This window comes from Pipra filicauda, unplaced genomic scaffold (assembly GCF_003945595.2).
Source record: "Pipra filicauda isolate LSUMZ 115617 unplaced genomic scaffold, ASM394559v2 scaffold31_size4109673_pilon, whole genome shotgun sequence".
Classification (NCBI taxonomy): domain Eukaryota; kingdom Metazoa; phylum Chordata; class Aves; order Passeriformes; family Pipridae; genus Pipra; species Pipra filicauda.
In genome coordinates, this window is record NW_024104443.1 from 4002842 (window position 1) to 4029806 (window position 26965).

At 46.3% G+C, this 26965-nt stretch overlaps 1 protein-coding gene and 1 long non-coding RNA gene across 3 annotated transcripts in view; one reads left to right on the plus strand and one right to left on the minus strand.

Annotated features, from left to right (window-relative positions):
• LOC113997943 (WT1 interacting protein) overlaps positions 1-17954 on the plus strand; it is an 82485-nt gene extending 64531 nt beyond the window's left edge. For both annotated transcript variants that reach the window (XM_027740187.2, XM_039383682.1), the window contains 5 exons: positions 7983-8045; positions 10878-11008; positions 12040-12091; positions 13815-13883; positions 16452-17954. In XM_027740187.2, coding sequence (XP_027595988.1) covers positions 7983-8045; positions 10878-11008; positions 12040-12091; positions 13815-13883; positions 16452-16604 — 468 coding nt within the window. In that variant the 3' untranslated portion in view covers positions 16605-17954. The remainder of the gene's footprint in view (positions 1-7982; positions 8046-10877; positions 11009-12039; positions 12092-13814; positions 13884-16451) is intronic.
• LOC120323696 overlaps positions 13688-26965 on the minus strand; it is a 57541-nt gene continuing 44263 nt past the window's right edge. Inside the window, exons 4-5 of the long non-coding RNA XR_005564436.1 lie at positions 24632-24815; positions 13688-21248 (exon numbers count right to left, since the gene is read on the minus strand). This is a non-coding gene — a long non-coding RNA (uncharacterized LOC120323696). The remainder of the gene's footprint in view (positions 21249-24631; positions 24816-26965) is intronic.

A 26965-nucleotide genomic window follows, 5' to 3' on the forward strand; every position in this document is an offset into this window, starting at 1 on the left:
TGTGCCAGGTTTTTGCCTCTGGCAAACTCTGCTGTCATTTGTTGCTCAAAGTTTCATCTAAAGCTGTTCATCCTTTTCAGTGAGTGAGACTGGAGGAACTTTGCCCATAAATCCTCAAGAAAAAAGGCTCTAAAAACTTCATTTTGCACATGCCAGCCGTGCAAAATGACTTGGCACATTGCAAACCTCCTGGAGCCTTGAGGTGGCCCCTTCCTCCCCTCCAGGAGCTTTTGGGTGGCCCCTTCCTGCCCTCCCCAGGCCCTGGGAGGGCTGTGGGCTGGTGTCTCTCTGGTTCCGTGCCCTCCTTCCCTTCTGCAGGGAGAGGCTGAGGCTGTGGCAGGAGGAGGACAAGCAGCCCCCAGTGGCAGCCCTGCTGCTGCCTCTCCAGCCTTCCTTGTCCTCTCCATCCCATCTAGTGGGGCTTGGGATCCTTCTCTCCCCTGCACCAGGACTGGTCCCTGCTCAGGACACTCTCCTCCTCTTTGCTCCACAGTTGACCACTGCAACCCAAAAGTTGGCTATGGAGAACATCCAGGCCCTCACATATATCCTCAACTGTCAAACTCGGTGATTGTACAAGTGCAGAAGGAGCAGGGTGTGCAAGACTGGTGGGGGGAGGTGGGAAATGGGAGTGCTCAGCCTTTTGTGGGGGAAGGAACAGGATATCTGTGGAGTTCTAGCTGAGCCATGGGCAGTTTGTTAGAGCAGGGCTTGCACCTTTATGTCCTGTAGCACTAAACACAAGACCCTTGTCCTAACTCGGGCTCCTGTGCATGGCTGCCATGTAAATATTAATACTAATGAGGCTTTTCTTCTCAGTCTGTGCACAAGCTGTTCTCCAAGCCTGGCAGTGTGGGAAATGGCCTGTCCCACGTGCTGGGGCCCATGGAAGAGAGGTTTCATTTAGTGTAATGGAAGTTGGTGTCAGCTGCAGTCAGAGGTTTGATTTTCCATCTCAAGGAGTATAAATGTTTGGAGGCCCCCCCTGGGAGGGGAGCCCTGGGACTGGTGCATTAGCCAGAGAGCCCGTTGCTGCTGAGTGAGACAGAAAAAAAGAGACTTGTTTGAAAAGGTGAATAATTGAAGCTGCAGCTTGTGTCCTTTTATACCTGATGGGAATCCCAGAGCAAACACAGTTCTAGGTAACTGGGAGGATGTTCTGTTTAGGGGAGTTGCTATTAAAATCCATGCTCCACTCAGAGAACACACAGACACGGGTGTTTATTGAGATGTTTAGCAGAGTGATGGAATCAAACCTTGGAAAGGGATCTGCTGCAGTATTCCTGATGTGCAGAAGCCTAAGGAGATCTGCGAGTGTTTTCAAGGCACGGATGGCTCTGTTGGGACAGGAGTTGCAGAGGCATCAGGAATGCTGAGTGTTGCTGTGCTCCCAGATACTGTCACTGAAACAAAGGCAAACAGTTCCCAGTGTTACTGGAACGGGGGCAGAGGGAGTGCAGTTCGTGTTCCTGCTTGTGTGTGTCTCTCTCCAGCCCCTCCCTGCCAAAAACATTTGAATACTTTCCTTCCTCATTTTTTCCTAAGTCTGTAGTATGCCAGTGGTCCTGGTTTTATTTGATAAATGAATGTGACATTAATGATGATTAATCAGGGTGTTCTGAATTGAAGCATTGGGTCGAACCTACAAATGGACTTAAAATTCAAGTTTCAAAATCTGTAGAGAGAGTCAAATATTGATTCCCCTCTGCACTTTGGACTTGGATGTGAATCAGTGTGAAGAGTGTGCAGAGCTGACAGTTTGGGTTCACCTCTCATTGCAGCACAACGCTGTAGTGCTGTGTCTGGATCAAGGAGTCCATGGAAGCTGGTGGCAGAAGTCTCACTGACTTCAGGAGAGTCTGGATTTTCTGCCGGGAATTCATCCCAGAGGACAGATTTTTAAAGCTGGGGCCTATATGAAATGTTGGCCCTGAGGCTGAGGAGCTGAGGGTGAACACTGAGCACGGGGCACACGACAGGTCTGCCAGGGAACAGAGAGGGGCTGCAGGAGGAAACCCACTGAGGCCAGAACAATCCCTGGTTTATGGAAGAGCAGTCACAGGCCCAGGTGATAATGGGGACAAACATAATGCAGTGAAATTTCAGCGTGTGAGGAAGGTCTGTGCTCACTAAAAGGACACTCCAATGCCTGCAGTGGGTCACAGGTTATTGGATGAGTCAATGGGACCTGGCAAAACAGACAAGAAAAGACAAAGATGGGTTTTTTCCGAGATGTATCACTATTGACTGGCTTTTGTAACCATCCCATAGGTTACATTTGCTAGTGGAATGTTTGGAAGAGCATGTTACAAAGTCCAGTTGGTCTCATGCCAGACAGTCGCTCCCCTCTTTGCTCTTGAGATGGTGATCCAAAAAGTCAGACTATCCCATTTTTCTTAATATTGCATTGAAAAGTAAATTACAATAACTGAAGCACACTTAAAAGAACTCAAGCTCTTTCTAATTATGTGTAACTCCTGCCAAACACTTGTAAGCAGACAGCATTAATGTTTTTTTCTATGGGAGAGTTAGAAAAAAGTTCGATGTGAGAAAGTGGCGTGTTTCCACTTCAGTAATAAACGTGGGGTTTACTTGCTGTTGTGTTTTGAATGGAAATCTCTCAACAACTGTTATGAATAAAATCCAGATTATTTTTTTTCCAGGAAGGTAGGTTCTTACGGAGACAGTTTGTTTCCCAGTGTGCATGGTAGATGGTAGCAGTGACAGTGAATAAGCCCCAGCAAGAGTGGGTGCAATATGAAGTGCTGTACAATGAGAATCAAGTTAATAAATGTTGGGCTGTATGATATGATGCAGAGTTAAAGCTGGTGCTTCAGGCTTTCTTCTTGATTATTGCCACTGCAAAGCTTCCAAGGAAGGCCTAGGTAAAAAAATCATTATTGACTCTTAATTAATCAGACAGTAGCCTTGGTGAGTGCTGACACACAGGGCTCTGGAGGTTCTGTAGGGTATAGATGGCTGTTCCCTTCTCAGAGGCTGTAAAATGCTTGACTGCTCGAGGCAGGGTTCTCTCCCAGCTGAATTCCTGGGTTTGGGCAGAGTTTTGTGTGTGGCCAGACCACCTGTTACCTCTGTGCAGAAGATGAAGTCCCTCCTTGCCCTCCCCTTGTCCTTCAGACATGACAAAGTGGAAGGGCAGAAGCAAGAAGTCAAGTGCTGTGTGGTGTTTGCTCACTCTGCAAGACAGAGTGAAGCAACAAGATATAAGAAGGGGTCTCAATGAGATGAAGAGTAAAGTTCTGGACTGTTTTCCTTTAGTTAATCCCTGTCCCCTGCCATAAGGCTCCCATATCTTTGAGCCTGAGAAGGCCTCATTTTGTCCAGTTCATTTTAATTGCTGCATTTAAATATGTGTGTAAAAAAACAACAACAAAACTCCATCTGCATGAAACCAAATTTGATATTTTCTCCCTCTCTTAATGCGATCCCATGAATTTCTTGCATTGTTGTATCCCATGTACTAAGGGTCCCATGCAGAGAGCAAACAATACAGCAGTGAGAAGACAGATGCTCTGCTAATGGGAAACCAGGGAGGAGAGAGTCTGTGAGGGATTACAGGCAGCCTGGGGTTGGAATACATTATTAGCATAGCACCCAATTCAGAAATTAGTTTTCAGAACTAAATGCCTGAAGCATTTTGGCAAAAAAACCCCTCCTTATCATCTCTCTCAAAAGGTCTTAAAGCATAAAAGAGTGAGGATCTCAGGTCTGGGCTGAGCAGTCCCGTTGGGTGACTCTGCAGTGCCGTGCAGGGAATTGGAGATTTTACAGCTTCATACCATTACCGGGGCAGCAGCTGCCACACCCACTGCAATGCGACCCACTGCTCTGCCTGCACAAACCTTCAGCAGGTTTTGAACATCCTCATCAAAGAAGAAAACGGGTCTGAATGAGATTCCAGGGTCTGTTTCCAGGAGGAAGGTTTTGTTTTGTTGAGTGCAGAACAGCAGGGAAGTGCACCAGCCCCTCCTTGGGCACGGCCAGGCATGTGAAGGAGAAGCAGCAACATGTCTTTTCAAAGATCTGACGTTGCCTAAGGTAGAAAGTTTGGGTCCTGGAGCCTTTTTCAGGCATGTTGTTTTGTGAAGGTTTTTCTCTGGAAAAATCGTGATGAGAACATCAAACTTTAAAAGACCCTGGTGGACAACCAAGATTTGCTACAGGACTGAGGGCAGGCAGGAGAAATTGTTTCTCATAATACTTGGTGGGATTATCCTCCATGCATAATTGTTCATTGTATGCTCAAAATTCATTGTTAATTTCTTTTAGATATATTGCACATTAGACAGAAGGGTTATAAACCCCAAGATTATCACAGGAGGACACTAACAGGCCTAAATATTCAGGACAGAAGGGGACTTGTTTTCCTCTTACATTGAAACAAAGACTCTTGGACAGGATCATTAGAGATTTTTTTTTTGCCTGTTTGATAATCAAAGTATATTGGACAGCAAACAAAAGAAATGTTCAGCCAGCCAAGTCTTCTACTTTATTTTTACTCTTCTGTTCTAACATAATTAACATATTTCTCAAGGTTTTTTTAGTTTCCCAGAGTCTTATTTTATATAAGTATCATTGGGGAGCTTGATTACAAAGTCTTGATTTGTGCATATAAAGTGAGATTTTATTACCCTGGGAGAGAAGTCAAGGACAAGGTAATTATGGGAGAAAACAGTTGAGAAAAAATTAAGAAATCAGGAAAAATAATATGCTAGTTCTTCCTCTTGCACTTGTTTTCTTTGCATCCTGGTGTAACTAGGATTGTTCTCCTAAGTCACAGAAAGGAGAGTAAAGGGTGGTAACTGTTCATTTTCACCTTTGAATTTGAGAACTGTTCTTTTTATAACAACTCCTTTCAGTGTTTTTATATATGCTTAATGAGCATCTGTAATGGATACTGGGGAAAGTTCAAAATGACACTTCATTTTTGTTGTGGATGCAGAGTGTCTGGACACTTGTAAATGCTCCCATTAGCTGGAGATTGGTCTGTACTTACAGCACTTCACTGCTCTGCCCACAAAACACTTTGCTTTCAGAAGAGCCTGGCACATCTGAAACCCTTCTAGAGTGGGGCTGGGGTTGAGCCGTGCCCTGTTCACATCCCAGATGACACTGGGCATGACACTGGGCATGACACTGGGCATGACACTGGGCATGTGAACACCACGGGAACAGGACACAGGGCTGGGATTTGGCTTCTCCCCGAGGGTCCTGCCCCTCGGCCCGTGTCACCTCACTGGGTCACCTCGGCCTGTGTTTCACGTCTCCAGATCATGAGGGAGGGTTGATGTGCTCAAAAGTTCTTTCTTCCCCCTCAACTATGTCAGTAATAAGAAGGGCTCCAAGGCTGTGGAGCGTAACCTTCTCTCCTCCTGCAGTTCCCCCTCTGGGGACCGGTGCTGCTCCCACCCAGCCACGCTGGGAACCCCTGCCAGGGAGCTCCTGGTGTGCTGAGAAACAATAAGGAGGCCACTCTGCTTTGTCTGCAGTCTGGAGCAAATCACAACTCCTCTCTCATTGCACACACAAGATTTGTGAAGGTTATTAATAATCAAGTGCTTCAAAGGCAGAGGTTGACAATTTTAATTAGTATTGTAAGACTTTGTAAGCTCTGTTTCTAAAATGGAAAATTTAGCACAGCAGCCTTGTTTGAACTCTCCAAATTAAGAACAAACAGAAGTTGACAGGTGTGCTACTAAAGCATCAAGAAAATCCTTTATTGTTTACCATTGAACAGCAGTGTCCACAGCACTGCCATCCTGTAGAAAGTGGGGTCTGAGGCTGCTATTCTTTTCCAGTCCAAATAGATTGAAAACACAAGCAGACCTGAACCCAACCCCCTGATCTGACTGAACCAGGCCTCCAGTTTGTCTGGGATCAATCCCGTGGTCAGAGAGAGGGGAGTGGAGTGGCAAAGGACAGCTCCCTGAGCCCATGAAATATTTTATCACTGCTGTTAGACTTACTGCCATTTTGCAAAGTCTTCTTAGTTGGGTAATCCAGTTCTGGATGGGTTTGACTAATAACAATTCTCTTGTTAAAAACAAATCATGGTTTTAATTTAATAGGGTTAGTCATATAAAGCGTGATTTTGTGTCAGCAAAGCCTTTCTTTCTGACAAACAGTGTAATTTATGACAATCTAGTTAGCAGTAAATGACATTAATCTGACCACTATGCCATTCTGTTCCTGGGGAATAATGTTCCCTCTTAATCAATAGCTGGGTGAATGCTCCTTTGCATTCCTTATCAAATGACAGCCAGATGGTGCTGGTAAATTCATTCCAGCAGGATTTTAGAATTAGCTGGGTTTGTACTATTGTTAATCCTCTGCTGTCTGTGCCACCAGGACCTGCCCACCTGTTTCCAGTAAGCCTGGAGTTCTCAGCCCTAGGAAGCAGTCTAGCCAGGGGGTTACTCAGCCACAGGGCAGCCAAGAAGCATCCCAAGCAGTGAGGCCATTTTTCTGCAGTAAGAAGAAGGGAAAAGCAAATAAAAGCAGTATCTTGCAGAAACAGCCAGCTAGGACTGCCCAGCTCTGAGTTCATCCCTCAACACCCTGGTCCCTTCTGATGAAGTTTCAAGGTTTCTTAAGACTGCAGGAGCTGTGTTCCTTGGGGCACAGTAACTGGGGCTGGCAGCTGCCATCCCATCATCTGGGCCATCAAAGTATCTACGAGACCTTTTCCTTCGTAATCACTTTGTTGCATAGCAACAATAATTTTGTCTCCAAGCTATTGATCCAACATAACATGTAATCCCTTCACACCATTAAAAAGGAAAGCATATGGCAGCTCTAGGCTGGGAACCACTGGCTTTTGAAGTGAGGGGCAGTTAATCCCCACTTAACCAGGGGGGGATGGAGTAAGCTGTAAGCTCTGTTGGGGCTCCGAGGATGCATTAGATGCCTGAGCCAATTAACCTGTGTTCTGGGAGAAGAGTCTGGTTCACACTCGTCCTCTCCTTCCTCATCTCTTCTCTTGTGCAGCTGCAGTCCATTCCAGGTGGGCTTTGCTGCAATAAGCACCCCTGTGCAGTGCCCACAGATCCCTGGGCACCCCTTCCCTCTGCAGCACTGGGCTGACATGGGGCAGCAGAGGGGGAGGGGAAAGCCCAGCCCCTGCAAACACCAGTTTCAGAATTACATGGCTGGAATTCCTCAGGCCCCTTGCTCATAGGGCAGTGGTTTGGTAGGGCAGTCGTCTGGCCTGATAACCTGGGTGGCTTTTTATACCCCTGAACTCAGGACTTTGGCATCTGAAACAGGATCTGCTCTGGGGTCATGAGTATAAAGTTAAGGTCAGAAACACTCAGGGAACTTTGAACAGAACACTTAGAGCTTTGCTCCCACTCAGGCCAAGTATTTCTCCCCAGCATGGGCACAGGATGGCACCTGGGGCTGGATCATCTCGCCAGGGTGTCTCACTGCTGCCAGAGTGTGCAGGGAGCCCAGGCTCCCATGAGTGGACTGCTAGATCTTCCCTGCATAAAAAGCTTGGTATCCACAAAGCAGCTAAATCCTCCTTAGGCCTGTCTTCATTTTTCTCACTTGCATATAGCACTGAGTGAAGTGTAGGTCCAAAGTCTGGGGTTGCTAATTTGAGCAGGATTTGGGAGGTAAGTCCTATGTTATTTAAAACAACACCTAAAAGAGTCAATTCAAGCTAATTTCCACACATCAAACACAAACTCACCAAACAGACTTTAAAAATAAAAATCAAAATAATATTGTTACAGTGGAAATGTCAGTGGAAGTGTTGCAGTGAATCAGGAGCCAGATTGGGATCTGAACATGCTGTGAGAGCAGAGCGGAGGCTTCCAAGTCTCTGTCTCCCAAACCTCTGTATGGTTTGCTGTCATGTACAGCACAGGCTGGAAAATAGCACAGCCTTCACCTAAAAGGTGTTTCTGTGGCTAGAGGAGTGGCTACTAATAATCCTTTCTTTTCTATCCTTTGAACAGTATTCAGGTTTTCAGCAAACAGCAGACAAGTGCTTTGTGTGTGGACACCTCATAATGGAAATGGTAAGAGACCTAAATCCCTGACACGGGCTAGCTCACTTTTCCTGTACTTTGGGGAGTGCACTGTCACACTTTGTGCTTTTTCCCTACCCAGGCTGGCATTGTGCCTTCACTGCTGTCAGTGCAGTTTTTGAAACAGTAAATGAAAATGCCTTCATGCTCTATTACTGTTGAGTACAAGAAGTTTGGCTTCTTTGCTACCTGAGATCATGGGAGGCTGTTGTCAGTTACAAAGAAATTGAATTTTAATACTAAAAGGGGAAAATACAGCACAACTTTGTATGAGAACATGGCAGAGGAACACAGGTTGTGCTCTGTAAGACTGTAGGTGACAGGTGGTGGAATCTGGGCTAGAGTGGAGAAGGACATTATCAATGTTCCTGAGGTTTGTCGCCCATTCTTTGACTTGCTTTATTTACCCTCTGTCACTTGCTCCATGTCATTTAAAATGCACTGTTGCCACTGGGATCTGTAGGGAGCCAGAAGCCAGAGTTACTTTTGTAATAAAAAAAATCAGAGGGCTACAGGTTGGGCCAGATACTGCTGGCATCATTTCAGTGGGGGAAAGTAGGAAGAGTTTAGTGTGCTCTTCCTAAGCAGAAATTCCTAAACAAAATGAAGTGGCTTGCACAACAAGGTGCAGATCCTGTACATATCTGTTTTCCTCTTGCCCTAAAGTGTGCACGAGCTTCAATGTGCCTAAAGAAGTAACTGCTGCATTGCACACACGGAGGTTCAGTAGGAGCTGGAACGGAGACCTCACTAATGAGGATTCTGGCTCGTATCCTGGCACCACTGGTTGGACAAGGATATTGTTCGTTTTAGCCCAAGAGCAAATTTCTGGGGTTGTGTCATGCTGGGAGGGGGAGGGGGATCCTGACTCGCATGCTTTGAGCTGGCCCTTAATTGCAGAGTCCCAGGCAAGAGTCCATAATGTCTTGTTGGTGCAGCTCAGTAGCTGGAAGCTTGGCAGGTGCTGGTCTGCCTTTCTCCCATCAGCAAGTGTGCTCTGGCAAAAGGAAACGGCTCTGGGAGCTCCAGGAATTAAGCAGTGTTACTTGGCTAATTCCTGTGGGTTCCTCCCTGGGAACGTGGCCCAGCCGTGCCCCTGAGCCAGCCCAGGGCAGAGCTGGGGCTGAGCTGGGCTCAGGGCAGAGCTGGGGCTGTGCTGGGCTCAGGGCAGAGCTGGGGCTGTGCTGGGCTCAGGGCAGAGCTGGGGCTGTGCTGGGCTCAGGGCAGAGCTGTGCTGGGCTCAGGGCAGAGCTGGGGCTGTGCTGGGCTCAGGGCAGAGCTGGGGCTGAGCTGGGCTCAGGGCAGAGCTGGGGCTGAGCTGGGCTCAGGGCAGAGCTGGGGCTGTGCTGGGCTCAGGGCAGAGCTGTGCTGGGCTCAGGGCAGAGCTGGGGCTGAGCTGGGCTCAGGGCAGAGCTGGGGCTGTGCTGGGCTCAGGGCAGAGCTGGGGCTGTGCTGGGCTCAGGGCAGAGCTGGGGCTGTGCTGGGCTCAGGGCAGAGCTGTGCTGGGCTCAGGGCAGAGCTGGGGCTGTGCTGGGCTCAGGGCAGAGCTGGGGCTGAGCTGGGCTCAGGGCAGAGCTGGGGCTGAGCTGGGCTCAGGGCAGAGCTGGGGCTGTGCTGGGCTCAGGGCAGAGCTGTGCTGGGCTCAGGGCAGAGCTGGGGCTGAGCTGGGCTCAGGGCAGAGCTGGGCTGGGGTCAGGGCAGCTGGGTAAGCCCTGGGCAGTGCCCCCTGTGCCCTTGGGCTGCACAGCCTCCACAGCAGCACGGCACAGGTACGAGCTGTTTCTGGCCAGGAATGGGCTTGCAGATCAGAGAGAGCCTGATGCCACTCACTGAACACAAAGCTACAGGGCTTCATTAGAGAGGAAAAAAAGGTTAAATTAAATTGGCATTTTTTCCTATGTGCCACTACTTATTTCCTGTTGATATAATCTTCATTCATAAAATCATCTACAGGGCCATGAGAGCTTGGGCTGTGGAGATTTTTCATCTTGAGCTTACTAGCATCTCCAGGCTGAGCACTGCTGCTAGCAGATGCTTTTGGAAATTACCTTCCAAAGGTATTTTTCACACCTGAAGTGAATGGAGTTGGTCCTATAACCTGTTGAGAGCTGCCTGAAGATGATGCTGTGGGCTTGGGGCATCCTCCTTAATGTCCCAGTGCCACACTGGCTGTTCCATACAAGGATGCCAGGAGGGAGGGGATCCATTCTGAAGTACCTCTAAAATGCAGTAGGGAAGGGCAGCATGGGAAAAGCCTGAGCAGGTGGATGAATCAGTATCCAAACACGTGGATACACATGGAATTTTATCAGAAACCAGTGGCCCTCTATGACTGAGCGATAACCAGCCAGTAACTGTGGTGGATTAGGATCTTTAATTAATAAAGGGACACCTCTGTAATTGCTTGTTTTGTTATTTTACTTTTTGAGATTGAGCAATGGCCAGTTTGGATTCTGTCTGTCACAGCCTGTTAAATTCTGTGCAGTAGCTCTGTATGCCATAATTTGTGTTTGGGATTTTCCAAGAAGTGGTCTGTGGAGCCGTGTTTAATTCCCACTGACAGTCCTGGCCCTGCAGAGCTGATGGGCGTTAGCCTGATTTTCAGCTCTCTCTCTTCACTGGGAGAGCACTGAAACCCACTGGAATAAGCAAGTCTGATTGTTTTAAGAGGCCCCTTGCTGACAGATCTGCAGAGTGGTAATTTCATCCCAAAGTACTTTTCTCACTGTCATTATTAGGAATGAGTGAGGCACAGCAGTATATGGGGGGGGCAGAAGTCTCATGTAATCCTGTATCCATTTATTTTGTTGTTTGTTTCCTAAGATCTTACAGGCCCTTGGGAAGTCCTACCATCCTGGCTGCTTCCGCTGCGTGGTGTGTAACGAGTGTTTGGATGGAGTGCCCTTCACCGTGGACGTGGAGAACAATATTTACTGTGTCAAAGACTACCACACGTGAGTCCACACACATGCTTGGAAAATTAGAGTAGGTAAATTATTGAGATATATACTCCCATTTGCTCAGATGTCCCTTAACTGCTGCTTTCATGTGTTGCATTTGTAAAGTATTTTAAAGTTTATTAAAGGGCACTTCATGGGCCCAGTGTGGCATCCAGTGGCCAAGTGAGGCTGAAAATCAAGTTGTGTCAGAGGATGCTTTTCTTGGGGGCTGTTATTTCAGGACTTCCAATACTAATTGTATCAGGCCAATTCTGCAAGTGGTGGAAGATCCTGCTGGCTGTTTCTGAGAGTTGAGCTTCTGGTAGTGCATGACACGAGTGCAAGCTGCGTTAACCAAGACTGGACAGTGCACATGTAATTAGCAGGCAGTGCTAGAATGACTTCAGCCTTACCAGACAAAAGGTTTAAGGGATTGCTTTTGGACTTCTTTCTGATCCTGCTCAAAGGCAGGATGCTCTTAGCTCCAGTCAACCAAAAGCTCAGCTTATGCAGCAAGAGTAACTCACCCTGAATGGACCCTGTTGGTGCCAAGCTGACCGTGCTATGAGAGCACAGAGTGTTGGCCCAGTGGTTGGCATAAAATGCAGCTGTGGGCCATAAGCCCAGCTGGTGTGTTTAGTGAGTGCATCCCAGCCATGAGCAGCCCCTGTCCTATTTAGCAGGTTATGGCTTTCTGATGTCAGACTGTGACAGTCTCCAAGTCAAGAGCTGCTTTGCAGGCGGTGCATCGAGTCTCTGGGAGAATTTGAATGGCTTTATAAAAGGAAGGAAAGAGAAAGGGCATGTGCAGGAAGAGGGCTGGATTCACTATGCCTGGAGGTCAGGAAGACCTAAGCAATAAAGCTGGGGCAGATCAGCCTCTCCCAAATCTCATTTTTGCTGAATACCATCAAAGAATTAGAGGTGTTTCAAATCCTGTGGATGTCCATTTTGCTGAAAACAAGGCATGATTAGAATAGCTCCTTTGGTTCTACTTTTTGAAGAAGCTTTCAATGTGATTTGAACACTCTCTTCTTGCACCCTAGGGTTTTTGCACCAAAATGTGCTTCCTGTAACCAGCCAATCCTCCCAGCACAGGTACGTGTTAACATGCACTGGGTCCCTACAGAAAACAGCTGTTGGCATAGGAACACTTCCTAAAAACACACCAGATGCTTTTCCTCCATCTTCCAGAATCTGTCCTATGTTAGATACTGTATTAAACACCGTTCAGCAGTAAAGTCACTCTCAAACCTTCCCCAGAGGTTGTAGTAGTCACACTACTTATGCAGCACAGGACTTTGTATCTTTAGGGTGCCTTCCAGCTCCTAATTATGCTGGTAGAAGTCTCATTTAATTGAAAACCCTGACTGGGGCTCCAACAACAACCCAAGCAGTAAAGCCCTTGAAACGACATCTGATGGTTACCCTGCCCCTGTGAGAAGCCCACACATTCTGTCATCCTGGGGTGGCAACCAAAGTGCTTAAAGGCATGGAAAAGGCAACAACAAAGTTGGCTAAAATGGAAGGCAGGTGAAACCTGCTTGCAGCTTCAGCCCCAGTGGTGTCAGCACAGTTAGACTTGGGCATTAAGTGGTGCTCCCCTGTGCTCTGCTGGGTGCAGGGCCCTCCAAGTTCCCATTGCTGAGGTCACTGACCAGCTCGTTTGTAAACAAGGGCCTCAGCTTGTCCTCTTGCCATGTTTATAGAGCCAGAGCTTGCCTCCTATAAGCTGCTGTGCCCCAGTAAAGCCTGTGGCTGGAGCCTCTCACATGCCCCATCACTCTGCACGTTACTCTCATTTGTCATTAGTGTTTCTCTTACTTGGCCAGGTCTCACATCACTAAAAACCTTCTAAAGGCTGGGCTAGAATTGCTTGTTCTGGTGGTGGGTTGTGAGGAGAAAACCCCCATGTAAATGTCCCTGAATTTGGATCTTACAAAATAACTTTTTTTTTCTTTTAAAGAAAGAAAGAAAGAAAAGGGGAAAAAAGGCAGTTGTCCTGCTGACTCATCTGATGACTAGCAGGAGACACTCCATGTTCTTTCCCAGGGAGGTTTCCTAGGTTAGTTCAAGTCTAGCAGTGCAGGTACTGACTTGCCCACTGCTTCTCAGACATAGTCCATGTCATACCTGCTGCTCTAACCACACCTGGAGCTGGAAACAAGGCAAGGCAACACATTTAATGAGCTCTGGCTTCAGAGGCTTCACAGTGGATCAGGAAGGGAGCCTGTGAGGTTACCAGAAGGGTATGGGCTGCTCTGCAGGGCCTGGGGCTCAGCCGGGAATTACACAACGCCCCTGCACCCACCCTCACGCTGAGGTTTTGGCCTGTGCAGGTAATTACCTGCCAGACTGGTATGTCAGTCCCTGTGGGCTGCACACAGTGACATGTGCATGTGCTAAAGAGCTGTGCAGCAGAGGGTTTGAGGGGAGTACAAGTCCTGGAAAACACACCAGGATGCCTACTAGGAAAAGTTACCCAATCAGCAGGTTTTTGACTGGTCACTGATTCAGATCCTGGGTGCCCTTGGAAAATTATTTCATTTCAAAACTAATTTGTCCCTTGAGGATGAAGTTTTGGCCACACTTCCCAAATGGCTTCTCCAGCTGAGATGTGTCAGAGACCCACAGTGCTGCTGAACAGCCAAACCAGAGGTGCAGGGCCGTGCACCAGGGGATGGGACCCTGAGCTGTGCTGTGCAGGGGGAGAGGGGATCCCCCATGGAATCAGCTCTCCAAAGAGCCAGGCTGGGCACTGAGTGACCACTGAGAAACGCTGTGTAGGCACCACTCTTACTCTGTCTGTGCTTCCCACCAGGGCTCCGAGGAGACCATCCGGGTGGTGTCGATGGACAAGGACTACCACGTGGAGTGCTACCACTGCGAGGTGAGCTGGGACCCCTGCCCGCCCCAACAGCAGCTCTGGGCAGGGCCTGACCCACTGCAGGGCTGTGCCTGCTGGCTCTGCACTCCTGGGCAGGGCCCTGCCCCACGGCTCAGGCGGGCAGGGCTGGAAGTGGGCTTGGGTTGGGTTCTTTACCCAATAGAATAACTGGGTTTGAGTGGTTGGGTTGGATTTTCTCAATACTTCCAGATGGGGAGAGAACAAAGAGTAGATGCCAGTTCTCTGTTTCCTCATCTCTGGATACAGGCTGTAGGGCTCTAATCTGAGCAGACTTGAATTCACATGGCCTGTGCAGGGAAGAACCCTGACGGGAAGGCTTTTTGGGGGATCTGATTTTTCCCTTCTGAATTCCTTACTAGAAAAGAGATAAAGATACCACTGACTGACTCTCACTTTTTGGGGAGTAGTTTCTTATTATGCAGGACATTTAAACATGTGTTGTGGCAGATCAATTTGTGGAATTAGTGCTCTTGCTTTGGAGAGGAGAGCTGAGTTCATCATGAGCTCTGCATCCAGGAACATGAGGAGGGAAACAAACTCTCTAAGTTGGGATCAACCGAAAACTTCCCTTTCACTGTAGGTCTGGTGCTCTGATATAATGTATGAATATCCACACAGAGCCTGACTTTTAGCACCAGAGGCAGCAGTGCAGCAATGCTGTCTTCACACACTGTTGTGCACAAGGTTTTACAAAGAGCCTTCTGATGGAGGGAGAAATAACAAAATTCAGGACATCTTGAAATGTTATGTCCCTAAATGTAAGGAAGACCCCATGCACTCAGCTGTCTCCTTCCAACAGAGACACCTGATACTCCATCCTTTTCTATTAATTTTTCAGGAGAAACTGGCACAGGAAATCGCAGTATTTTGGAGAGCAGTACTTCCCTCCTCCTTCTTCCCCCATCTCTTGCTTTGTGCAGGCTTCACCTCAGATGACAGCTCCCTCCCCTTCTCTCTTGACTTTATGCTAGAATGTCCCACTGGGGGTTTATTTTCAGTTCTGTTTCATTATTCATTTCCTCGTTCTCCTTCCCATTTGAGGCAAATCAGGCTGCCTCCACATCTGCCCCGAGAGGCAGAGTGCACTTATGTACAGAAATCAGGAGCTGGCCTTGTGTCAGCAGGGGTGGGTCACTGCCTCGTGCTCTCAGACTAGGCTGTCAGACTGTACAGCTGTCCCCAAATGCTGCTGGACGAGTTAGTGCCAGTATTTTGAGGAATGCTACGATGACTTCTGCATCCTCACCTGGTGGCCGCAGTCAGTGGTCAGGTTGGAACTTTTGCTGCTTTTCTGCATCGTTCGTGTGCAACCACTTCACTTCTGCAGAGAAGTTCAAGCAGTTACTCATCAACAGACCCCCAGTGTGGAACTGGAACCCACTGACAAGGTCCCTCCTTGCACAGAGGGAATTCCATTTTGGAAAGGCAAAGAGATGTCAACACTTGGCACATCTGTAGGGTGTCTCAAATTGGTAAATTCTAATTTTAAATCTTACATAAATGGCTATAAAATTATTACATAATATCTAGCAACACACAGAAAATTACCTTGGCAGAAACTTTGATTTTGGCCTCACTAAACTAACATTCCAGTTTTAAAGCTCACTTTAAAACCCATTTTCAGCCTTATTTCAGCATTGTAAAATTTGAGGATTTAAACTTGAGCTGTGAAAGGTGAAAAATCATTCTTCGTGTCCAATTAACAGCTTTTTATTCATTTTCAGTCTAAAATAACCTATATGCCCAATTTTTTCCTATTCCCCCTTTCTATTAAGTGCACAGATACAAATTTAGAATCTCTGGTTTCTCAGGACTGGTCACAGTAACAATTTTTAAGTATTTAACGTATTTGAAACATCAAAACTGAGCACCAAATTTCCATGATTTTTAAATGCCCTCAAGATTATAATGATGGCAGCTGAAAATCAGTATTGTTTCTGTTGCAGGCTATAGAACAGTAGCAGGCAGGATTACTGGTAGCTGCTTTTCTGTTTCTCTCTGTTCCTGTTCTGTTGTTCACCCACGTTGTCCCTGTAGTTATGTGCCAGTCCCAGAGGTACCAGCATTTCCAGTAAAGTTGGATAACTGGCCTTGAACTCTTTAATTTTTTTTTTAATTCCAAATTAGAGAAAGCGTAGTGCTGCTTCAGACATGTCTCATCTCCCCCCTTTTCCCCACTCCTCATTCTCTGCTTGTGCTCTCTCTGCTCTTGTGTTGCAGCATCAGCTCCTCCTCTGTTCTAACCCCTCCCACGTTGTATTTCTCAGGGTCGGTCCTTGCCCTGCTTTTTGGCCAATTTGCATCAATATTTATGAGCTGAAGAAGAGACTAGAACGGGAAACAGTGGTGGAAGAGAGGCTGGGTACTGCTCTGGAGTGCCCTGTTTGAGTTCAGGGATGTTGGTGTGGATTGTCAGGGTCCCCCCCAGCCTGTCGGGGTTGCTGCTCTGGAGGCAGGGAGGGAGCTCTGGGGTTGTGCAGGACAGGGCAGCAGTGCTGGGAGGTGCCCTGCCTGACTCCCTCACTAACCTGGGCTGTCTGTCTCCTCCAGGACTGTGGCTTGCAGCTCAATGATGAGGAAGGCCATCGTTGTTACCCCTTAGAGGGCCACCTGCTCTGCCACAGCTGTCACATCAGGCGCCTCAACATCAAACTGCCATCACATCCCCCTCCCAGCTACCCCATGCATGTCACAGAACTCTGAGGGACATTGCCAGGATCAATTGAAAGAGAAGACAAATATGTAAAAGTGACTTTCGTGTTCCTTTAAAGATGAGATTCCAGTAATAACCACCTAAACCAGCTATTTATTTTTTGAATCAGAGGTGAAGGGTCCTTTTTTGATCTTGTACATATGCATTCTTTTATCTAGACATTTTCACTGAGACACCATCTACTTGAACAAATAATTTACCACTAAACTGTAACTGTAAATGGCAGCATTTCTAAAACAATGGTACAAAGGGCTGTTCTGCACTCCCTGCTCACTTCCTTCAGTGATTTCACCCGAGTGAGGAGAGTAGAATTACTTTCCAAAAGTTAGCACCTTATCATATTGCAGCAGGCATGATAAGATAAATGCTAGCATTTTAGCTAGTTTTGGTGAATTCTGGTCTTAGAGAATACTTGGATTCCCAGCAGCAGTGGGGAGGAGGCAGGTGGGTGTTTGTAGCCAGGACGGGTTCAGCACAGGCTCAGCATCCTGTGAGGCCAGTTCTCCATCCTACAAGGTTCCACAGTCATCCAAAGACTAATTATTGGGCTTGTTCGAGAAGTATGGCAAGCACTTCATGTAAAACCCATGTTACAGAGGATTATCCCCAAAAGGTTGGCACGTGCAGGGTTAGCAGTTGCAGGGTGGCACAGCCCCTGGAATTGCTGGCTGGGTACAAGGTAGCCATGGTTTCCAAACTCACTCATATCAACTGGACCATTTGGCACTTACTAAAGAATTCATCTTTCAAACCTGTTTGTTGTTTAATAGGGTTAGCTGCCCCTTTCTATGCAAAAATACATTTGTCTTTATACGGTTTGTTTGATACAAGACTTCATCTGTTACCAACTGCTTTATGATTGTATGTTGAGACATTATTAAAGAAAGAGAGGGACAGTGGTTTTGTATTACCTTTTCAGCTTTGTGTTCTTTTCTGGATTACTTTTGAACTGATTAGGGGGATTGTCTTCATTGGAAAACAAAGTACAGTTTAACAGAAATAAGAATTTAGAGAGTCGGGTCATTGAAACATTGGTATTTTCCAACAAGTATTAGCTGTACATAGAATGTACACACTTCCATGTTTTGCATAAGCTTTTACAGTACCCTCAGAGCTCTGGGGGAAAATATATGTCTTCCATATAGGAAGTTAAATGAATCTTTTTTTATGGTTTGTTTTCTACCATGTGCTGGTGATTTACATGCAAATCACACATCTGTATGTCTAAAAAATTCCTTGTGTTCTCATGAGAATCGATCCAGCCTTCCTGAAGTTGCCATTTATCATTGCTGTCTTTAACTGTGTTCAAAATTGCAATAAAATAAAATTCTTCTGCTCCAGAGGAAGTGGAAATTCCAGAGCAGATTCACTGCATGTGTAAATGGGGACGTTTCCCTGCCAGTTCTCCCCACGCTGAGAATGGGAGCGATCGGGTCGGAAATGATCCCGTGTTCAATTCACCAGGCAGGCTGATGAGATGACTTATTTGGCAACACCATTGCAGTTTAGTTTCTTATGCTCCATTGACTTTTTGAAAGCCATTTGTGGTGCTCTTGAAAAGCACAAAGAGCATCCAATGGACACTAATTCCTAAGTGGAATAATTAACTCCCTTAACAGAACTTTTTGATAGTCTGGAATTTTCTTATGGGGGAAGGGGGGTGGGCAGGAAAAATTCCTGAGAACTATTTTTGTCTGTCAGTAAGGAACAAAAGGTACACTTCCTGAACTTTTGCCAGCCTTCCACTGGCCTAGATTAACCTGTCCTCCTGAATGCTTCTGGGCAAGTCAGATGCTCTTTTAAAAAGTCATTTTTTACTTAGTATATATCAGTTTATCAGTTTATAATTAACATATTTAATGTGAGCCCCAGGTTTTGGAGGAATTGCAGTGCAACCAGTAGCCCCATTTCTACACTGTGGCCCAAGAGGCCTGGCCTGCAAACCAGAGGCCAGTGGGTGCATGTGCACTTTGCATTTGCAAGCACTCTCTCTGTGTCCATAGTCAGCAGCCCAGCCTCAGGAGGAGTGGAATTGTGTGTGCCAGCAACGGCTAGAAAAGGGGGAAAAATTGGTTTAAACTGGGTAGTTAGGACTAGGTGAGTTCCTTGAGGTTATTACAACCATGGAAGATACCAGAGCTTCAGGATAAACTTTTAGCATCAGCTGCAGGGCAGTGCTTTCTCCTTTGAAGGAGCTACCTTGGACCACCTTTAGCTTGGAGGCATTTTCACTCACTTGTCTTTACAGTGTGTACTGAGGAACCCAAAATAAGGAAAGAACCATTAAAATGCAGAGAGAAGGTTTGTGTCTGTTCCTGGGAGCAAATGATCCCATAACAGTACTTGCTGGACTGGAAAAGTGCTTTGCTTTACCAGGAGAGAAGCAAAACCCCCAAGCTGAGAGTGGCCAGAGCTGGAGGTGACTGACCCTGGCACTTGGACCTGTCCTCTGCCAGGATCTTCCCAAGCACTTCACCTCCTTCCGGGGCAAGTTTAAGTTTCCAACATACTTTCCAAGGCACAGCAAACTCAACCATGTACATACCAGACCTTTTCTTCTTCTTTTTTTTTTTTAAACAATCATCCCGTAGAACAGAATAATATTTAATTTTATTTCTCATGTTGATCTGTGAGTCTCTTGTAGTTCTACACAGCTCTGATCTGTTAAGTATCACCAAAAGGTGGTATTTCAGTACAGAATAAGCAATTTGTTTAAAAGCAGAAAGCAGCAGTTGTTGTTCCAGTATTTTCTATAGACAGATGCATTCCATTACTGTATTATGAAGTACAGCTTTGCTTTTCCAACAGTTACTATGAAAGGTGGAGCTTGAGTGAAATTTGCCAGTTTGGAGTTTTGGTTTGATTTTTTTTCCCCCGCTCAAATCAAAGAGAAAAATAAAATCAAACCTAAGATAATGATGTGCTGTACTCTTTAGTGCAAGTGGCAGTTTCTGCACATTACCTCCTGCCTGGGAATTATGTAAGCGAGAAAGTTTCTTTCAGTGATTTTCTTACGGAGTATTCTTACCTGAAATCAGTTGAACACAGACGTAAACTTCCCGAGTTCATTTTATGATGTGATTGTTCTTCAGAAGCCTTTGCTGTACTTTCAGAATGTTTCCATAAAGTTAAAACAATAACAACCTGTTCTCATTTGCATCAGGACTGCACCTTCTCCCCTTGGGTGGGGAATCTTCCCAAGTCCCTGCAGCCCAGAGCTGTTGTGGGGATGCAGAGTCCCGTCCAGGGGAGGAGTGTTCCAAAGAAAGGACCAAAATACTTATTTGAAAACAAAACAAAAGAATGCACTCAGATAACTGACCTTACAGAGAGGGTTTGTTTGGGTTTCTTTCCTTTCCCTTTCACTTGCCTGCACGTGTGTATATATTTTGTAAGGTGGAGCTTCAAAAGGAAAACATGGTTAGAGGAGCTCTTTAAGACCAGAAATTCCAGAGTAGTAAAGTAAACCAAAGCTCTGAAGGAGACAAAAGCTGCTTTCTTGTGTTTCAAGAAAAGTTTAAAAGTTTGTGATTCATCCTGTAACTAATGCCGTAAACTAGAGTATATAATTTGACTTAAATTAAGTTTTCATTTGAGAAATATTTTCATTTTCTTTAAAAGAATATAGTTTTCTTCCAAGAACTTGGACCAACGTTGATTTTTATTTTGTAGGAAATATATGAATTCCCAGTTTGTATATCATGTAACTAGTTTACATGCTGAAAATATACATTAGTTTAACTATTTTTGTATATATATCCTTGTAAAACCTTTCAATGTGCTTCTGTCTTTTAGTCTTTAGAATTACTTGTGGTTTTGTGTTTCAGTGTTTGATTCCCTTGATTTTTGAAGAAAAAAATTGGGAAATGTAGATTTATTTATCTAAAGAAGAAGCAACTTGCTATCATCTTAAGTTATTTAATATTGAAGTCAGAAGTTTCATTTAACCTTAGATGCTATAATCTGCTTTTTTTCAATAAAGACATTTTGTAGTTATCTTTGTTTTTGTAGTTTGTTGTGCATAAGAATTTTATTTTTTTAAATCTAGGTGGGCACTAAACAATTTTCAGGAGAGCCTGGTATTGCCCACAGAAATGCCTGACTGATATTAATTGATTGCAGCTGCATTCATGAAAGGTTTTTGGTCCTCCAGTGCAAGTGTTACTAATTAAGGTCTAAAATATGCCCACAGCTAACGTTCTGCAGCTGCACTTAGAAAGGAATTTAGCCACTCTGGCAAGTTTTAATTAAGCTTTAACCAGTCTGGCTAGTTCACATGTAGGACAGTCAGTAGTGAGGGACATTTGCTTTCCAAGACTCCTGTTATTTTTTGGAGTGTTCAGAAGAGACTTGCCTGGGCTATGAACTTACACAGCTTTAAGCACTTGGACCTCGGACTGGGGAATTTTCTCCATATTCTTGCTGAGTCACAGGAATTCAGAAACTGTAGCCAGAGCTTTGATGGGATCAAAGAGATGCATTTTTTAGGTATTTTACCTTTCTGAAGCTTTTTGCCACTTCCTTGTCTCCAGTGTCATGGCACAGATGGAGCTTGGTCACATTTACCTTCCTCACCCCTTGGCCTTGTCGAGCAGAACGTGCATCAGTTCTGGCATCTTGTCTCCAGCTGTGGCCTGGGGAAAGAGGACAAGAACCAGTTTCTTCCTTGTTTCCTCATATCCAGTGGCTTCCCTTTCCATTAAGCTGGTCAGTCTGCTCTCCCTGTGACTGTTCTTCCCTCCAGTGACTCACAGAAGTCAAATATTCATGAGCTGCTATTCCGGTGTGCTGCCACCCTCCCATCAGAGAGGCCTCCCCAGCTCTGCCACCCTGGCTCAGCAGAGCCCAGATGACTTCACAGCTGGAAATAAAACTTACTGGAGGCTTTTCCCACAATGGCTATTTTGGCAAATTTTTCTTTCGCGCAGTCAGAATGGAAAGAGTTACAAATGCCCCAATTGTTTTAGGGACACTCGGTCTGCACTTCGGTGCTTTGAAACAGATGTGCCACACTTCTGTAGGGCCTTCACATCCATGCTATTTTCTCTCTATTTTGAAAAATTCATTCAAAATGAGCAATTCATGCCCTCCTTGAAGGAAAAAAAAAAGGCACAAAGACTGCCAACTCAAAGCATTTTAACAGGGCCTTAGCACATGGTTGACACAAATGTACTCAATAAAAATCTAGGACGTCTTAATGCAGCAAGAATTTATACCAACTCATAATCAGCCTGACTGAAAAGAACTTAAAATATATTGTGCCCCTTGTGGGCCTCCATGCAGGAAATCCATGCTGGAAAATGCCCATCCTTTCGTGGCAGGAAGGGGGTGAGTCAGGCCCGGCTCCGAGGGCTGGGCTGTGCTGGGATCGCTGGCACGGCAGCCAAGCCACAGCCCGGGTGTAACGGAGCTGTTGCACGACACGTGGTTGCTAAATCTGGCATGTAGATGTTTTGGGAGGACTTTGGCAGCCCTGCTCTTCCACCTTACCAGCCATGCCCAGGGCTGCACCCCTCACCTTGCAGCTATTGGCTGCTACAGGGATTCAGGTGATCCCAGGGCCCAACCAGAGATGTTTGGCCAGTTATGGAAACCATGAGGAGTATGGGAACTAGGCTGGGGAGGTGTCTTCAGCTCAAACCCCTGTCACTCAGCTTTTAGTCCCCACGGGGTACAGACTCCTAGAATAAATGAAGTTGGATGAGAAGTCATTTGATGCAACACACCACCATCAACACACACACTCAAACTATATGTGTGTATATAAAAATCATGGAATTGTTTATGTTGGCAAAGACCTCTGAGATCATCAAGTGCAACCATTAATCCAGCACTGCCAAGGCCACCACTGAACCATGTCCCCGAGTGCCACATCTACACAGCTTTTAAAGCCCTTCAGGAATGAGGACTCCAACACTCCCCAGGGCAGCCTGTGCCAAGGTTGGACAACCCCTTCCATAAAGTTGTTTTTCCCAGTTCCAACCTGACCCTCCCTTGGCACAGCTGGAGGCCGTTCCCTCTCCTCCTGTCCCTTGTTCCCTGGGAGAAGAGCCCGACACCCCCCTGGCCCCCCTCTCCTGTCAGGGACTTGCAGAGCCAGAAGGTCCCCCCTGAGCCTCCTTTTCTCCAGGCTGAGCCCCCCCAGCTCCCTCAGCTGCTCCTGGTGTTCCAGACCCTTCCCCAGCTCCATTCCCTTCCCTGGACACGCTCCAGCCCCTCAGTGTCTTTCCTGCAGTCAGGGGCCCAAACTGACCACAGGGCTCAAGGTGCAGCCTCAGCAGTGCCCAGTACAGGGGGAGAGTCACTGCCCTGGTCCTGCTGCCACACCATGGCAGTAGGCCTGGTGCCACTGCCCTTCTTGCCCACCTGGGCACACCTGGGCTCACGTTCAGCAGCTGTCAACCAGCACTCCCAAGTCCATTCCTGTTGAGAAGCTCTCCAGCCCCTCTGCCCCAGCCTGGAGCACTGCAGGGGTTGGTGTGACCCAGGTGCAGGACCCAGCACTACACCTTGTTGACCCTCACACTGTTATCCTCAGCCCATGGATCCAGTGTGTCCACATCCCCCTGCAGAGCTTCCTGCCCTCCAGCAGATCAACACTCCCACCCAACTTGATGCCATCACTGAATTTAGCTGAATTTGCTAAAACAAGGATCCCAGTTGGTGCTAACAACCTCATGCTTGGGGCAACTTACAGATAGGAAACTTTGAAGGAGGAACTACTAAGCAAGGTCTAGAAATAGTGAGAAGAGCTTGACATTGAGTAGGAGATACCAGTGTTCACTGGGTGTCTGAGCTGGACATGAAAATGTCACCCTCGAAACAGAGGGCATTGGGTTCTGGAATAAACTGCAGGTCACCCCTCAGTCACCACCACTGGGCTTATGAGCAGCTGAATTATGTATTTTAAAATGGAGTTAACCACATAATGTATTTTATGGAGTTAACCACAATTTTTAATAAAACTCAGAAGACAAAAAATATTTTCTTCCTGTTCAATATTCATTTGAGATCCTATCCTAGTGCTCAATACAATTCCCACCATCTTTTAACAGTGAGCAATCCCAAGTTCCCATGTTGTTTAAAACATACACTAAGAACTAGCTCATTTTGCACTACCTGCACTGTCCCTGTGCTGCTGGTTTCTGTCCCATCAGAAGACAACATACAGCATTAGAGAGTACAAATCACTGTGCTCACACAAAAAGCATAAAAGTACAGACTGAAAACTGCACGAAAAGTAAGAAGCCATGAGGAGATCTGATAGTGAAGTGATAAAATAAGTATCTATCCAGCAACACATTTAAGAACAAATTCTCAAAGGTTTGCATCATGGCTGAAAAAAAAATCTTCAACCCCCCCAGTTGTATGACATGTCTGGGAAGTCGTCACCTCAGAGAACATGGGCTGCATTGGTTAGTTACAGTAATTCAAGTGGTTAAGTGGTCTGTCCAAAAAAAACATGTTCATTAAAATTTTGGCACATTTAAGCTATGGCAGGAATGTTAAAGCCAAGTGATCAGTTAATTAGTCTCTGCTCTGGTGAGGCAAACGAACGCCAGAGACGCCCCTCGGTGCTCCCAGCACAGGAAGGGAACAGTGCCATGAGCATTTCCCAGCCCGTGTGAACGGGCCTGGCACTGTGAAACCAAGGGGCTGTGCTGCCTCCTGCCCCCAGGGAGACAGGACAGGAAAGGAAATCACTGTGCCAAGCTGTGCCTTTTACCACCTCAGTCCTGCAGCTGAAAGCTTCGTGAGTCAAGTGTGCCGAGCTTGGCAGAGGGGAAATAAAGCAGTGATAAATTCTGCTCTGTTGAGGTCAGGTATGGTGTGGCTCTGGTCTCACCTCAGTGTCTTCACCTGAAGTTTTCAAAAGCTCACACACTTTGTGTAATGATGGATACAGCAACAGGGTAGGGAAGGAAATTAAAATGGCTTGTGTGGCAGGGTGCAATGCCAGGGAGAGCAACAAGACTTATCTGCAGCACCTGCAAGCCACATGTTTAACTGCACTTACCTCCAACAGTGGACATGGCTCCCCAAAAAATTTTTCCACAGAGCTTCTTTGATGAGGCAAAAAGAGGCCCCAGTGTCCTGCAGCAGGCATTGCTGACTGTCTTCCAAGAGGATGGTGATGGCACTCCTCCACACCTGGCTGTGCCTGAGCTCACCTGGGAGTTGATCCTTTTTCTCACTTCTTCCTACATCAGAAAAGAACAGGAAAAAAAGCATCACAGCTTTCTGCACCATTTATTTTTCCACTCCTTATCAGGGCATTTCCCAGCATGGGAGCAGAGGAAGATGGCCAGGGCTGGGGACCCTCGACGCAGGCCCCTTGCCGGTGGTCACTGTCACACAGGAATCCTTTTGGAAAAATGGCAAGTCTTAGTGCAGCAAACATTACAGTCCCTTTAGACACATTCTATTGCTTCTAGTGATGTCTCATAACTTGGAATAGTTAATTCACTACCTACACTCCTCACTCATAAAAGCTATAACTGCAGTTTATTTGGCTAACTGTTCTTTTATCACCCCAATATACCTCAGTTAATGGTAAAAGTCAGACACATGCAGCTGTAGTAAGATCTGCCTTTACTTGACTGTAAATACTATTTCATTCTCTATTTAAAAGAAAATATTTGCAACAAAGATGTCTATATGGAAGAGTCCATGAATGCCTCTGAAATAGAGCAGAAGTCCTTAAAAATTGTGCTGTTGCATCTTTCAAACAGAATCAGAAAAGAAGGAAGGTGGAGCAAAACAAAGTTTTCTTTAAATGTTTCTTATTTTATTCTGCAACATACAGGAGAAAACCTGCTATCCCAAAGGCTCTGGCAGCTGCCAGACAATGCTTTGATAAAACATACTGGATTTCATGGTATAATTTAACTGAATTTTTTTTTTGCATTAATTGTAATATCATCAAACGTGAAATCTTTTCGTTTGCTGGTGAGCCAAAAGATACTATGAAGTTGGGCACCTACTGCACTGCAGTCAGTAATTTCCATATCACCTTTCCCAAAAATGTTATGGCTTTATTGGCACCTAAGGATGTCTTGCAGCAGGAATGTGCTTGCAGGCTTAGCAGGCAGAGTCAGGGAGCACAGAGGAGGTACCAAAAGCTGCTGTTTGGCTTGAGCTGGATCTTTAACTGCAGTTTTGTTTCTAAACATGCAGCCCAAAGAAAGCAGCAGTACAGAGGGTGCTGCAGAGGCTCAGCAGGGCTTCCACAGGGAACAGGACTGTGTAACGTGCCAGCTGCCAGCCCTGTGTGCAGAGAACAGCAAAGCTCTTGCTGTGGTGCATGAGCAGTCTCTGGGTGCTTCACCAAAATCTCTCCAGTTTTACTATCACTACATGTTGTCCTTTGTATCTGCTCGTGGAGGGGGCAAAGCTTTGTTCTTACAGCACCTCCCACCTCGAAAAAGCCCCAATCCCATATATATGAACTGACTGTCAATACTATATTCAATATATACAACTAATAAATCCACATGTAGAGCTGTAAGTGGGCTAAAGGGCTGTTGTGTGCAAAGTTCTCATTTTAGAGTGAATCAGGTCACATCAAATTCACTGACAAAGGGTTACAGAGCATTTTGTGTTTCCCAATATTACTCTTTGGAGGCAAGTACCACTTGCATGTACATAAGCACATTTCCTCTCACTACCTGACAGTAGCTGAGGTAAAACAAAGGTGGACAAAGGGTGGGACAGGCAGAGGTGACCCAGCCAGTGCCTGGTTTGAAGAGCAGATGGTCACTGCTCAGCCTCCTGCATGGTGCCAAGTGCACTGACTTTGAAGGAGATGGGAATGTCACCAGAGGACCTTTTCCAGCAGAAATATCAAAGTTACTTCAAATCAGATACCCGTGAGGAGCATCCTCAGTCCTCCCCAGTGCTGCCTGGTGGGCCCAGCAGAGCCAGCTACCAAGCAGGCACTAGAAAGGCAAGAACAACACCTCTCCTCCTGAAGGGCCATTGGGATGGCTCATGGGAGCTGAGGGCCAGCACAAAACCTCAGCAATCCCCCCACACTGTGTAAATGACCCTACAAGGCCTGACAACTGCTGTGCTGGGTTCCTCACCTGGAGGAGACCAGTGATGGTTGTCTGGGAGGCTGTGGAGGAGACTCTATTGCCCTGCCTCTGCTGTGAACTGCAGTGAGCTCCACTGAGTTCCACCACAGCAAGGCCAGGTTTAACTGTGCAGCTATCTCAATTATGTGTTTTTTGTGGTTTTTTTTGTTGTTTTTTTTTTTGGCAGTAGAAGCTTCTGGAAGTCACTAAAAATAAGTTTTTGTTTGGGTTTTTTAAAACTATTCCAAACCACATTTGAGCCGTCTTTCAGGATG